Genomic DNA, 15185 nt, shown 5'->3' with positions numbered 1-15185 from the left:
AAGATATATCCTGTCTCTGTAAACTTGACCTTTTCCAGATTTTGGACTTGCTGCACTAGTGGTATAAGCATAGCCCCTGCCCTTATCCCTAAAGCCTTCTTCTCAAGTTAATTAGAGATTTTCTTAAGCTCTCAGTGGACAGTTTCTGATGAAGGTGTGGTTAGAGCTGTTCTGCTGAAGTTAGTCGTGAGCTACATGCTCGGCTGCTGTCCACCTGGGTGTTGGGGTTTTCAAAGCATCTTCAGGCTCCTGTCCAAGGGCACTTTTAGCTGTCCTGAGTCTGCAGGTAGGCAGCACTCCCTCTTCCCTCGATCCCTTGCCTTGCACTTGGTTCTCTGCACCTGTGGCGTTTATTCTAGGTCCTGATCAGCTCCGGTGAAATCCCAGCAAGGCTTGTTATGCCGAGGAAATGCAACCATGTTCTCTCCAGCGCTCGCAGCACTGACTGCCAGGTGTGCTTGGCAGTGCCCAGATCCTGAGGAGGCTGTGAGCAGCCAGTGTGCAGGATATGAAGCAAGGGATCCCCGTCTCAAGGGATAGAATCAGCGCTCCACTGCTGGGGACAGCACCTCTGGGACAAGGAGGATATAGCAATTAAAATTGGCCTGTCAGGTAAGCACTCCACTCACCATCGCTGTAGCCACTCTGGTGTGACAAAGGTTCATCATTGCCTTTGTAGATTTGGTCTGTGTTTGGGCTATTGCACGATGCAAAAGACCTTACCTCTAGGAGATGGTTTCAGCCATGTCATTATCTTCTGATGGCCTGTGCCTTACCCCCTGGCTATGATGGACTCCAGGTACCTGTGTCCTCTCTCTCAAGCAGCCATGTGGCATCCACCTTGTTATAAAATGCATTGATGCCTGTGTTTCTGCAAATCGTACTGGTTGCTGCAGACATGGCACTGGTGGCGGGCAGTGAGCAGCTGTTTGGTGTAGTAGTTGGCCTTGTGCTGTACTCAAGTGCTTCAGCATCTCAAGAAAACCCTCCTAACTTCTCAAGCTCTCTGTTGTACTTGGCTTTCTTGTATAGAATAATTTGGTCTTCCATCACATGTTGACAGACATTCAGGATGTAAAATGAGGCTTTTCCTCCAGAGGTCTAAAATAATTCTTCTGCTACTACCATTGCATCTCAGGGGACCTAGTATCTCAGCTTACTGTGGCACTAAATTGCATCTGATAGTGTTTTGGGCCTGTCTCTCATGCAGCACTCAAACACAATTGTTTTGGAGTTTTGCTTTATAAACGCAATTCTTAATGTTCAGAGTCAGCAGTCCTAAAGCTCGCAGCTGCAAGGGAGAGAACACTCATTATATTGATGAAAGGCAAAACATTACAGCACAATCGGCAGATTTTCACTGGGGAAAGTGATGCGTTACTTCTTTGTTTTGCAGACCCAGTGGCTCCAGTACAGCCCAACCATCTCCTCAGAGAGCTACCACCTGTCAGGGTAAGGGTGAAGAAGCAGAAGAAAGAGAATTGATATGCTCATGTGTAAACACCTTTTGCCAAAGGCCTGGGCCACTTCTTGGTGCCTGTGTTATTCAGAACGAAGGTGAGGAGAAGCATGACGATGGCACACATGACTTAGGAGACTGAAAAGCATCTGGCACACTCCATACTGTGCACATAGTCATCTTTTGAATACCTTGTGGGCTCTTTCTGAGGGGCCAGCACAACCTGGTGTCATCTGTGGACGTGGCATACCATGGCTGTAGCCAGAGAATTCTGTGTGAGGATTCAGCCCATGGAGGAACCCAGGGCTGGGTTTTCCCCTTCCAAGAGAAAGTGTCTGGGCTTCCTGGACACGTAGCTCTATATCTCTGTGTGCTTGTTAAACCTTCCAGAAGAGCTGTTTGTACTCTACTGATATTGTTTATATTGAATAAATATATTCTCCAGCTTCTTTGTTGTGGTGACTGTTTTTGCTGAATTGAAAAAAAGTGGGGGGTACTTGCTTAAGCATTGTGGTGAGACATGATCATGATTTTTTTTTTTTAATCTTTAATGAAATGTTTATTTTGAAAAAGTGTGGCCTCAAAACGAGGACGCTTCTGCAGGAGCCAAATCTGAGAGGGTCATCCTAATGTTCCTGGTTTGGATGAGGGACTTGAACCAGGGTATCGTGCATCCCCTCAGACACCCCTAAGCATCAGCCCACTGTTTATTTCAGTGTTGGGGCACACAGCTGTCCATGAGATTTGAGTGGTTCCTACTTTGTACTGAAGGAATAGGCGTTTGTGCCTCTGTCTTCTGAAGTTTTTTTCACCATTTGGATTCATTTTCCACACAGTGGGGTGCATATCTTTGGAGGAGATGTTTCTGCCAGAGATTGCTGGGGTGACTATGCTGTCTGCTTTTGCTACTTGAGGTGGTTCCTAAGCACGGAGCTGCTGTGAAGAGAAACCTCTCTCTTGTGACTTTCTATTGTAAGAAAAGATAATGGATACAGATGGATTTGATGCAATACAATAAGCTGTTGCATGATTGTCTTTTCTGCTGCCTGGTCTAGATGAGACAAGCTTGTCCCACCTTCCCCCCAAAATCCAAGAAACTTTGAAATATGTAATTTTGAGTTTCTCAGCAGTGATAATTGTTTGAATTGTGACAGGGAGGATCTGATAATTTTGCAATTTCATACAAAGCCTAGACCAGCAGTATACTGAGTAGCATTTATATGCTCCTGCTTGAGCTGGGCTGGCTCCTGGGCATATGTTGGCTATATTAACCCTGACCAGATATGCCTTGGCCCACAACCAAAAATGATCCCCCCAGTCTTGTGGGTCAGGTAGGTTCTTTGTACTTGAGCATGGGTCCTCCAGTGGGTGAGCATGGGTTGTCTTGTAGTGCTGTGTTTTTTGTCAGGGTTCCCGGCTTAAGAAGGGAACTGAAATGACTTTGCTCAAGACCGCAGAGTGTAAATAACACTTCTGAAATGCTTCTAATCATAGAAGCCTAACACGAGCACATATTTTCAGGGGAGGAGGAAGCCTCCTGTCTCTTTGATTTTGTACACTTAGCAGCACATTTTAATAGCTCATGTTCTCCAGGTATCTCTTATTTCTTCCACTTGCTACCAGAAGATTGACATGGCTTCTGTGTTGTTCTTTGGTAAGCCAATGGCATTGGTGCACATCTCAGCCCTACAGCTACTGTGTTTTTGTCAGCCTGTATGTAAAGGCTCATTCTTTACCAACGCTCTTCAATGGAGTTGGTGAGAAGAAGACAGGGAGGAGAAGAGATCTGAAAGCTCTCCTCCACGACCCTCGGTCCCCTTTGGTAGGAAGGCTTCTCAGTCCTAAGGATTTTTGTACGTCCAGGGAGGAGGAGTTGAGGCAAGGTTGCTTTTCTGTTGAGCCTCCAGAAAGGCTTGCCTAGGGCAGAAAGTGAGAAGCAGGTTCAAATATACTCTGACATCCTGGGCCAACTAACTGCTTGCTGTTGAAAGCTAAATATCTTTAAACTGCCCAGTGCATAGATTTTTAGTAGCCCTTCTGAGTTTGTAGTTTCAGTAATGAATTCATTCTCTGTTTAAAATCTGAACTCATTAGTTTGAAAAGTTGTTGGGAAAAAAAATAGAGTGCTAGTAATGATAAATGTTTAAAAGGTATTTCAAGCATTTTGGTCCACAGGAAGTGGTGTAAAATGTGAGATTTCCTGTTCTTTTTTTTTTAATTCTCCGTGGGGTAAATATTGAAATATTTGAAAAGATACCAAGTGAAAAATGAACTGCTAGCAGATCAGGAAGGTTGCTGCCCCTATAGCCTGCGTGGGCTCTGGCTGTGCTTTGTGTCCCGCTCGTGAACAAAGTTGGTGCAGTTCCTGGGGCGCAAAACAACCTCTGTGATCTCCCTGCCGGGTGGGAGCAGCAATGACTGAGCTACAAACCCTTCTTGGGTCATGGAGGGACCTATGTGAGACTGAACACCCCAAGGAAGGCTGCTGAAGAGCCTTTCAGCCCTCTTTATCATCAGCTGTTTTAAATAGCTTGAAATCAGCTGGGTCCCACTGAGTTTGATTTCCATGACTGCTTTCTCTCCTCCTCTAACTGTTTCTAAGGAATTGTGTTTGTAAACACTTCATGTTAGTGGATGCTTAATTTACCAGTAGTGTCTTATCCTAACCGCTTTTTTTTTATCTAAGCTTGTTCACCTCATATTTGCAGTAATCCAGCAAAAGCAGCATATTTTTTCAGAGAGACTATCTGTCCCTATCATCTTTTTCATAGCTGAACTAAAACAACAGTTTAACTCCAATCTGTTAAGCAAATGTCAGAGCGGTGATCTTCACTGCTGCGCTGGTGGATTGCGCCACATAAAAGAAGCTGGTTTTCAATCGCCCGGTTCTTTGAATCCCACTTCTGCATTAATTTCTCCAGGGCAACTGGATAGAAATGGTAGAAATAATAGTAATACTATTGCTTCATTTCAAAGTAGCCGCCAAAACAGCAGTGAACACGTTTCATCCAGGGAAATGCTCTTTGTGAGCTAAGGCTGGAGCTATATTAGCATTAGAGTTGTTAATATCTAAATATTGAGTATATGGGGCATTGTTTTTTGAGGCATGATGACTGCAGGTAACTTGAAGGGGGAATGTTGAAAAAGGAGGAGGGTGAAATAAAATAGCAAAGGTTTTAATGTAAAATTATATGTACTTTTATTATATGTTTCTTGGGAGTTTTAGTAAGTAAACTTCGTAAAGGGCCGCTTGGTTATGTCTCACTTTTGGAAACCAGTTCTTTTTTCGTACCTCTTTCTGCCTTGTGAAAGGCCCCTGGTCCTTTGACCAATATCCCATCCTCACGATGATGTTTATCCTACGCCACCTTCTCCCATTTCATACACCCAGTGCTATCACAGCTATGCTGAACGAGGTCCCAGCCTAACTATAATATTAACCCTGCAAATCTGTTCATTTTCTCCTGAGCAGCCCCAGGCAGGATATACAGGAGAATGTGTCCAACTGAAAAACTATTACAGGCTCCTTGGTGCTGCAGTCTGCTAAATTGTAACAGGGCTGTGTTTTTCTGACAGGGAGGATCCTGGTGAGGGGAGTGATGTTATCTATTTCATACAAGTTACAGAATTTATTTTTCATTTTAGTTTCAGCCTTCTTTGTTGATTTTTCAAATTGTTTGCCAGCTTTTGAGCACTGAAAAGTGTTCCCTTCCCCCCAAAGTGTGCTTTTTCCCCATTTTGTATCGTTTCTTGCCTTCTTACTTTCGCCTTTCCAGTTGTTGTTTTTCATTTTTTCTTCATTATTTTACTAAATATCATGCTGCAGATCAGTAGCATCTTGGGTGGTGGTTGTACCACATAGCATTTATAGCAGACATTAGTTTTGCATAGCGTGTGTACCTTATTTTGTCTGGACTTGTCTTCATTGCGCTGCAGGCACCTCCTGGAGCAATTGTAGTGATTAAGAGTGGTATTTCTGCAAATAATATATTAACTTCTGCTTATACAGAAACAGGGGAAAAAAAACAAAACCCAACCCTCCCCCCTCAACATCTAAAGTAGGCATTTTTCTTCATCCCCTTCGTTTTTATCAGTATTTGACCTAAGCTTGCTTTTGCGTATGAAAGAAAATTAGTTAAGTACCTTGTGGTTTATAGATGCCTTTTGTTACATATTACTTGGATTTATTGTGCAATGCTGGCCTGTAAATCATTTCAGTTAGACATTTACCTGGCTCACGCTGCCTTTATGCTTTGAATCTTTAACAGCCATGAAAAATGTATAAATGTTTTCGGCAGCGGAGGGCTTCGCCGGCCCAAATTCCCCGCAATCCTCTGCTTCTGCGAGGTTTTAGTACCCGGCTCTGCGGAGATGTTTACAAAGAAGCCATTACCTTGTGCAGCTAAAAGATGTGTCGAAAGAACAAAGAGAGTTTTGTGATGAAGTGTATCTGACTTCTCGCTGCTTTGCTTACCTTTTAAATGTAAAACCTGGTAATTTGCAAGGGCTTTTAGTTCTCAGGGCATCTCTGTAAGGTTCCAACGTGCGTGGAGCTTTCCTTCAGCAGAAAGCTCGCTTGTCTCAAAACCGCTCTCGAATGCATTTCTATTTTAATCCCCAACTTTGAATGCAGCCTGCCTTACTGGCTCCAGCAAATCGCTCTGCCCTGCCCCACCCTGCTGGGCGCACAGACTACGAGCGCGCTGTTTACCGGCGTTACATCTCTGCCTTTGTGACTAAAAGTTGGTTTCATCAGCAAGCATCTGCTCCTGCTCCACTTTCCGAGCTCGCTTGCCCGGGGAAGCCGCTCAGACCCGCCGCCTATGTGGGGCACGCCGGGGCATCTGTCGCTATACGTATAACTTTTAAATGGAAAATGTCTTTCTCAAAGGCTGTCGATGTCCAGTGGTCTGCAGTGCATGAACAGTTGACTAGTCCGGGTGTTTCTGCTTCGGTTTCCGTGATATGTGAGTTGGAAATTCGAGAGAAGAGTGTGCAGAATGGAGGAGTTGAGGGTTTGTATTTCTCTTCTGACTGCCTCGCAATGACTGTGGAGGGCTTGGGAAGGAGCGCAGATTCTACCTGTGGGTTTTAATTAAAACAGTAATTGTTCTTAGTCTTTCTCTCGTGGTGTTTTTGTCAGAGCCTTTATCAGCTCTGAAATGCAAGAATGAGATTTTTTTCTCTCTGTCATGAGCAGCGTTCAGGAAGAACTTGTTGTATTGAACGTGGTTTCTACTTTCTGGGTTTGGTCGTTGTATTTTGCCACACTTTACCTACTTAAAACGTAGCCAGTTAAGACTTCTGGTTTGATTTTAAAAATTGCCAAATATTTGTCTGTGCTTTAATGAGATGAAAAATCATAAGCTGAGACTATGAGACAGTGCTGTTGACTCGAGACTGTGGGTTTCTGTGAGGTTTTCAAGGAGATCATTAACCCACATCTATCTCTTCACAGGACAGTCGGCCCAATATGTCAAGACCTCTGATCACTAGATCCCCTGCATCTCCATTGAACAATCAAGGCATCCCCACTCCAGCACAACTCACAAAATCCAACGCACCAGTTCACATTGATGTGGGTGGGCACATGTATACCAGCAGCTTGGCCACGCTTACAAAATATCCCGATTCCAGGTAACTTTAAAAAGATTGTTCTGCATGTCTGTGGCAACTCTTTTTCTTCAATTTCATGCTTGGACATCCCTGGGCTGTCTTAGAGTGATAAATTTAGTTCCTTTTGTTTCAAAATTAAATTAGGTTTCTTTGTTCGTAGGAGGTTAGAGACTGGCTTTTCTTTCCCTGCTCCACTGTGTTCCAGACAAATGGCATCTCTACAGATCCATATGTTTATGTACTCAAACAAAGTTGATGGTAAAGTAGGCTGACTTTCTACCACATAGGATTCTGGTTTGATGCCTGGGACCTTTTCTGTGGTTTCTTACAATCAAAAACTGTATAGGTACTGAATTTAAGTCTGATGTGGGAGTGCTGGGATTTTTTTTTCTTTTGGGTCTACTTTCCTGTACTGTCAGAGTATATTTGCAGATGTGTCACTTGAGGTAAAGGCAAGGTTGTATGTAACAGAATATAGGACAGCATTAACTTCATACTTTTTATAGAATCTTAGGATCTTTACATAATTAGACTCTTCACTCTCACTTTATATATCTTCTAAATGAGAATTTAGTGGCTTTGGTATCTTACTAGCATTAAGCGGTTAGAAAAATTTGGGGTGCATGAGCAAAGAGTGTATGTAGAGTAGATGTAATAAAAGCACAGCTTTAAGAGAACAAGAGTTCATTGAACATATGGTATGTGGATGTTTTGTGGTGGTGGTGGCAGATAAACATTGTAGTGATATTATAATTCTAAGAGTGGTTATCAGTTATCAGAGGTTGATCGTGTCTGCAGTATTAGTCTACACCTTGCCCTTCACTGCCTGATCCTGTGGGAAGACAGTGTTACCTTCATGGTCTTTCCACACCAGCATTTGAGCAGGGAGCAGAGAAGAAATTAAGGTGCAGCTCCCATTCCCCCCAGCCATTTGCACGCCTCTCTCTCTGAGCTTTGCACTGCTAAGGCAGAAAAGAAACTCTGTGTAGCATCATCGACATAAGTCTGTGGGTTCATTGGAGTGGAAGACCCAGAGGGGCCCCATTGCTACCTTAACATGTCTCCTTCTGCAGAAAGGTGAGGCCAGGTCTCATTACTTCTAACAGGAAAGATGGGTTGGTGCATGGGGGTTTAGTGGAAGAAGGAAGGTGCAGTCTGTCAGATCCTTGGCCAGAGGCACTTGGCAGCATTGTCATTCTTGATAGCATTGAGATCCCTTTTTTTGTTGATTTTGTGAATGGTTTGAGTGATATTGTCCACCATGATGAGACTTGTAATTCTTGTGCTGGGACATAAAGAAATTAAATCCGTCCTGACTAAGGCTTTAAGAGAAACTTAGAATAGAAGTATTCAGGTTAGTCCATGTCTTGGTGGAATCCTATTGCTCCAGTTGAATCTCAGTTAAGTGGTTCATTTAACAATTACCCAGAAAGATCCTTATTGCAATTCAAGCAGCCAATTCTCTGTTTCTGCTTCAAGAGCAATTCCCTCTATTAATTATTGTCCTATCACATGACTGGTCTCCAGTGTCGCTTTTGCCTATTATTTTCAGCTATTTTAATAACGGCAATTCACAACTGAAGCGTTTATTCAGAGAATTTCTTTTGTCTGCTCAGATTTTGTTTCCATCAGCCCTTAGCTACTGGGTTGTAGAGGGTGAAGACCAGAGGCGAGTTTGTGAGTTTCTTGATCCCACAACTCTAACTTGCCTTTCCGGAGGGTACAAGATACACTTCATGGGATATGATTTTGTTCTAAGCGTAGGTTTCGCTGGTACTACTGCCTCTGCAGCATTGTCTAAATAGTTTTAGGTAGGACTGGGACAGTGCTTCTAACAGTTAGAGCTGACAATGCTATGGGAAGAGAATGGTAAATAAAGGCATATGAAAGAGAAACAGCTGAACACATGGCCTTTCTTCTGACAGCCTCCTCAAGGAAGGCCAGGCAGAGCAAAGTAATAGCAGCATTGCCAAAGCAAAGGCCCACCAGGAGAGATTGAAGCAACGTCTGGAAAAACTTGAACTGTTCTTCAAAAATGGAATCTACCCTTTTCAGAAACTTTTCTTAGGACCTGATTGTGTTCAGCTACTAGGAGTGGTGATTACTTAGCGTTTTCTCAGTAGTTGTAGTAGTGATGGTGTCTGAAACTGTAGGGAAATGCCTTCCTGTTGTGTATTCCTTCTTTCAGTGCAGTAGAAAAGGCAGTTTCTATTAATAATGCATGCAGCTTCTGTTTCCATGTCAAATTCACCGGGACAGCATATTCCTTTTTAAGTGAAGAAACACTGAAATGTCTTTCATAAGTGTGTTTGGTGGCAGTGGAATTTAAGCTTAATACATTCTGCATTCAATTGAGCTATTGTAACACTTTAAAGTGGAAGCTATGCCTCTAGTATCAAAGCTGGTTTAATAAATTAAACATTTTAAAGCTCTTCAAACATAATTTAAAGAAAACCCAAACTCTAAGTTATAGTCATTCTGTTTCAAGTCGTTCTGACATGCGTTTGTGTTTCAGTTCTGACAGTAAGTGTCTTTTGAACCCCTTGATGAGTGAATAATTCCAGCACAGCTATTAGAATCTGGAATTCCCAGACACTTCCAGAACTTGAGATATTTTTTTTTAACATTAGCAGCTTCAAAAGAGCAATTACTAAACTCGTTTGGATGTCAAGACTGTGGCGTGAAGCAATAAGCTGGCAATCATGATACTGTAGTTTGTTTTTTGTCTGTGAGATCTTACCTTAACATTTATTTCCAATGCTGTGTGTGTATAAATATGGTGAGCACTGGGTACGCATTATCCAGTAATATATGGGCCTTAGTAGAAATTGTTCCTTGTAGCCTGACCCGATCAGTCTGTATCCACAGACTAACTTTTTTTTATGCTGTTTTACTCTAGTCCAAGGTTTTGGTCAACATTGCTTTATTTTTTATTTTTCTACCAATATCGTGTGTGTGAATGAAATCGAAACTAAGACAGGGTCTCACCAATCTCTTTGGGTGAGTTGAAGCCTCCTGAGGCTTACTGTCACATGAAGTATTGTCTTTGAAAAATAAGGTCTTGACTATCTTGCCTGAAAGAGCACTGCTCCAGGGATGAGTCAAGGCATAGGTTGCAGGCTCCAGCATCTAACAGGTTGAGACATGAAAGTCATTAGGCTCCTGACTCGTATTACATGCAGTCTAAGGGCCAGAAGCCTAAAATGAACCTTTCATCTGTGGGCCAGGTACCAGAGTCATCTTTCTTTGCGAGATTGAAAGGGTGATATCCAAAGCAGCAGCTTTGGAGTCACTGTGACTTGCCGGTATGGAGGAGACCTATCCTGATAGAGCAGTCTTTGCTTTGGAGCAAGTGTGCTCTTCCTTCTCCTTTTGGGTTCAGTAACATCTCTTCTTGTGCCTCTCCATTCTCCCCTTCTTGGACAGTATAGTAGGAATTGCAAAGAGTGGTTTAAAAAGGGTTCCGTAAATGGTACCAGGTAAAGACTTGCAGTTTGCAGGGCACGTTTTCTGTAATTCTTTTGTTAGATCCCCAGAACCAGTTTGTGACTTGATGTGTAAAATGCCTACTGACAAGTATCCATCCATTCCTCCAGAGAAAACCTAGGTGAGAGTATAAAAGCATCTTGCTGCTGATGCTGGGTCCTTGCCCTTTGCTATGGAAAGACCATCAAGGGCTTCTCTCAGATACTCTTACGAAGAAACCAAGGAATTAGGACCTAACTGTATTCTGGCCAAAGGCTGATTGCAGTGAAGAAATCCAGCAGACAAGCAGCTTATCTTTGAATTAAGTAATCTTGGAATGTAAAATTCTGAAGCTGAAATAATGCTTAAAAAAATACAATTCATAACGAATCAGCAGTACAGAATGCAGGGGAGCCCAGTTTATATTTCAGACCAGGGAGAACTTGCTGTTTTCACAAGGAAGATCTCATATGATTGTTTTATCTCATCAACAGACTTCAGGTTCTCCCAAGCCATCAGTGAAGCCATGCCACAGACATGATCTCATGCAGCTGAATAATAAAATTTGCCGGAGTTAGGCTTCATGAAAAGGCAAATTGAATCAGTATATCCACCAAGAAGGCCTAATATAAGGCTGGGGGAAAAAAAAAAAAAAAAGCTAGTTTTCTTTAAATACCTGAGCAGGGGCAAGTGTCCTTTTGTGCACCTTGTCCCTACAATACTGTAAACTTTGTTGCATTTACTCATGTGTGGATTGTTCCTTCTGTTTTCCAGTTGTTGACCAATGGTGATGCATATGTCCATGCGAATGGACCAAATGTGGTTGTTTCTACTCTGTGAGAAGTCTCGAGGTTTTAGAATTTGTTGTTTTGAACTAGATTATGCAGGATAATATTTGGCAACGCAGTTATCTGTTAAAGATTTGGATGCACTGATTTTTGTTTTTTTATCGTATTACTTTGTATTACTTTTTTTTTGCAAATGAAGATTTTCAAAAATGAGCCTGCTTTCTACAACCCAGAATAAGCCTCACATTTTTTAATGGGAAGATGGATACAAGATGAGGATCTCTTAGAAGTGCCTTTCTCACCTGAGAGCTGAGGCACATGCAAGTTCTTCCATTGTTCCTTACGGTCACCAAAGAGTCTGAGGAAAGTGGCTTGAGTTTGTAGAGTTTATGATTATGAGTGGAGGAAGTACAGGTCTGTTAGTTCTCGTTTGGACCTGAGCAGCCTACTCACCTTCTCTGTGTATTATCATCTTGCATAAGATCAAACCCTTTGCTTGGAGATGGCAATCCTACATTTCTCAGCCTTTATGCTGTCTGTATGGTATCTACCAAAAGTTGTTGTGCACCAGGCTAAGACAACCTCAAATGACTATCGTAGCTAAATGAGATGTTTGACTTTGATCCATATGAGCATCAGCTCTCTGATATCTCTGTTATCAGCAATATCAGCAGTGTGGTCTGTCACAGGTTCAAAGCATCTGGACTTTTAATTAGTTCTGTCCGAGTCGCACAGTGCAAACCTTTGCATAATTCTATGGCATCAGATCGGCACATCCTGTATTCCTACTGTAAAATCAGAAGATTTCTTAAAAACCTTAGATATTTTTCCTTCTAAAACCTTTTGGGGTATTTGATTGCGTTGCTACATCTCCCATCTTGAGTTACTCCCTGCATACAAAGATGGGTTCTTCTTGTATAGTATTTCACAATACTTCCAAATTTCTGCCCAGGGCTGTTTCAGGTTTTCATATGAACCAATCCATTCATGTCCCAGTTTTCTTACCCAATCTTCACTCTCAGCCCTCAGGGAAATTAAATTTCACACACTTGGATCTAGTTAGGACACTGGCTTCTTTGGTTGACGAGGGTTTCTTTTGCATCAATAGCATAAAATCACTTAGCAAAATGCCCAGACAGCCCGTGGCCCTTACTGACGGTTTGGGAGCAGGCCTTACCCTTCGTAGGTTACATATGTGAACCCCTAAGGACATCCTGTACCTTAGGCAGGATACTGCTGTTTACCTGTTCCAGAGCGTTGGCGGTTTCTGCAGTCTGAAGACTGTCCACAGTTCCAGAAGACGTGTCCATTGTTTCATGCTTCTGCAGGTTGCAAGGCCATGCTGGAGGCTTCTTGTTAGGTAGGAGGCCTGTTGTGGTGGGGCTGTTCTACACCGTGCACAGGAGTCCCCGTGCAACACCTCCGTGAGAGCAGTCCTCTTACTTGTTTCTGACTCATGTTGGATGGTACCTCTCAAACTATTGTCATATGAGGCTAGTCATTCAAAAAAAAAAAAAAAGCTAAGTTTTCTAATTAATGAGCTTTGTTTGATTTTTTTTTTGTTGCTGTTTTTATGAAAATGCTAATAGAATGCATGTTATTACATCTTTACTTCTAGTCTCCTTATTTGAATTCGTTTTCCTGGAAGGCACAACTGTATCAGCAGAACTATTTGGTGATCTTTCTAGAGTAGCAACATCAAAGCTGGCTGAAGTATTATTACTTAAATCACTGTGCTAAATTTGTTATACAACTTTTTCTTCTGTAAGTTGTAAAGAGCAAGCTCCCTTGAGAGTTTTCAATGTTGTTATGCTCAGGCAGCTGCCTCAGTATGAGTGGTCAAGGTGGCAATTTTTTAATATTTTTTTATTTTTTATTTTCCTGGCAAGGGGGAATAGACAGAAGAGGTTGGCAAAGTCTTGGTTTAATCTTTGTTACCTACCCTGGCTTGCTCATCTAATTATTCACTTTTTATATTTCATCATTTGATTGCTGCATGGTCTTGTGGTAAGAAAAAAGGTTTGGAATAGGACAACACTCTACTACTGATGTGTTCTGTGACCCAAGATAACTGATTTGACTTCGAGCTTTGGTTGCTTCCTACCAAGGTTAACAAAAAAGCAATTGGTAAAATGCTTTGTGATGAGAATTGAAAGTTTAAAAGATTGCTGTCTCGAAGCATAAATATTTATAGATGCCAGTAACTGTGATAGAAACAGTTGATGACATTATTATCATCAGAAGCATATATCAGTGAAAAATGAAATGCTGATTCAGAAGGACCATGCACAATACAGTTAGTTCAACAAAGTTTAAAACTTCTGCATTGTCAACTGGTGTTTCTTACTACTGGGCTGCTGTTCTTTATTTTGTCTTGGTCGCTGTGACCACGTATACAGATCTGGGGGGGAAATAGAACAGTAAATGATAGTATACTTCATTCCTGTTTCAAGAAATTTAGAGAATTTACACAACTGATTTTGTAAAGAGACATCTTTTGTAACACGCATCTGTCAATAAATTGCTCAGAGGGGTATTTTCTAGTCATGGCTGAACCGAGATTAATTGTATCTCTAGGTATGTATATTGAACTCAAGGTATATATTGACCTCACTTTGCCTCAACAAATGATCACCACAGGTCAGCCATCACTGTCTCCTTGGTAGAAGTGAATATTTTCTGAATCTTAGTCCTGTGCTATGTTTACCTAGCAAGGTCAGCAAGCCATCGCAGTTGCTTGTGGCTAGTGACTGGGTGAAAGAAATAGTATGGTCAGATTAGTAGGTTTTCACGTCATGTGGTCAGTAACTGGTAGTGAGTCATCACTGAAAGGGGCCATCAAGGTGATGTCTTCCTGTTATAAGTGTCAGTAAAATTGTTTTTGTGTACTAGTTATTTGTAGGATTAAAAAAATAGTTTTCTACTTGTTGTAGACTTTCGCAGTCTAATGCGTAAAATAATAGTGAAATCAAGATGGTGGATTGTTAGAGTACTCCTAACACATATGCAGACCCAGGGACTTTCTGTCACAGGTTCATGCCATGCTTAGCCATGGCTGCATGAGTATGATGGTGTGGATAGACAAATTCAGAAGAAATTTCTACATTCATGAGCGTTACAAAGTGAAAGGCTTCATCTCCTTATTTCTGAGGCTGGTAGTCTTCTGAGGTAGCAAATAGTTTTCTAGAGGAAAAAGAAGAAAATCTGTATCCCTATTGTCAGCATGGCTCACAGGTCCATGTACCAGTAGGCCATGTAAGTACCCCTGTGAGGTGGTATGGTTTGGTTCAAGCTGTCAGTCAGCAAGAAGAGGGGATATTAATTACTGCTTGTGAAGGGTCAGTGCTCCAAGAAATCTTCTCATTGCACAGGCTGCTTGATTTCAGCTCCATGAGTGGAAATCTGTTAGTGAGGAGCAGTTGTTGTAGCATTCAGACTTGTAGCCCAGTAGCGTGGCTCATAAGCCAGCATAAAGGCACCCGAGCTGTACTGCTCATTCTAACTGACCAAGAAAACACTCAGAGAAAAGGGAGTGCTCAGCCTGTGGGTTGTGCTGCTCTGATAAGGACGAGCTCATGAGAAGCTGAGGTGGCAGCTTCCTGCTTGGCACTGAAGTGTTGGGCTTATCGGTCATTTCTGATTGGGTCCAGATTTGAATCATAGCCTTGAGGTTCACCGGTTTGTTTTGTCTTTCGCTGTACTCAGTCCTTGCACTCGGGGACCTCTGTACGTTAGCACTAGGTTCTGATTCTGCTGCCACATGGGCTGTTTGCTCTTCTCTGGTCTTTCATGAACTGCAATGCAGTTGCTAAGGAAATTGGCATCTTCTACGTACGCAATTGCAGAAGTAAACATTT

The 15185-nt window shown here is 42.2% G+C and overlaps 1 protein-coding gene across 3 annotated transcripts in view; it reads left to right on the top strand.

Annotated features, from left to right (window-relative positions):
• KCTD1 (potassium channel tetramerization domain containing 1) overlaps positions 1-15185 on the top strand; it is a 66931-nt gene that overhangs the window by 26341 nt on the left and 25405 nt on the right. For 2 of the 3 annotated variants that reach the window (XM_040550227.1, XM_040550228.1), the window contains one exon: positions 6918-7096. In XM_040550227.1, the coding sequence (XP_040406161.1) occupies positions 6933-7096 (164 nt within the window). In that variant the 5' untranslated portion in view covers positions 6918-6932. Of the gene's footprint in view, positions 1-6271; positions 6475-6917; positions 7097-15185 lie in introns of those variants that run through there. The other variant, XM_040550225.1, reaches the window with a different exon arrangement.

Source organism: Cygnus olor, chromosome 2 (genome assembly GCF_009769625.2).
Source record: "Cygnus olor isolate bCygOlo1 chromosome 2, bCygOlo1.pri.v2, whole genome shotgun sequence".
Classification (NCBI taxonomy): domain Eukaryota; kingdom Metazoa; phylum Chordata; class Aves; order Anseriformes; family Anatidae; genus Cygnus; species Cygnus olor.
Note: the sequence above shows the minus strand (reverse complement) of the source record. Positions and strands in the feature narration are given on the sequence as shown.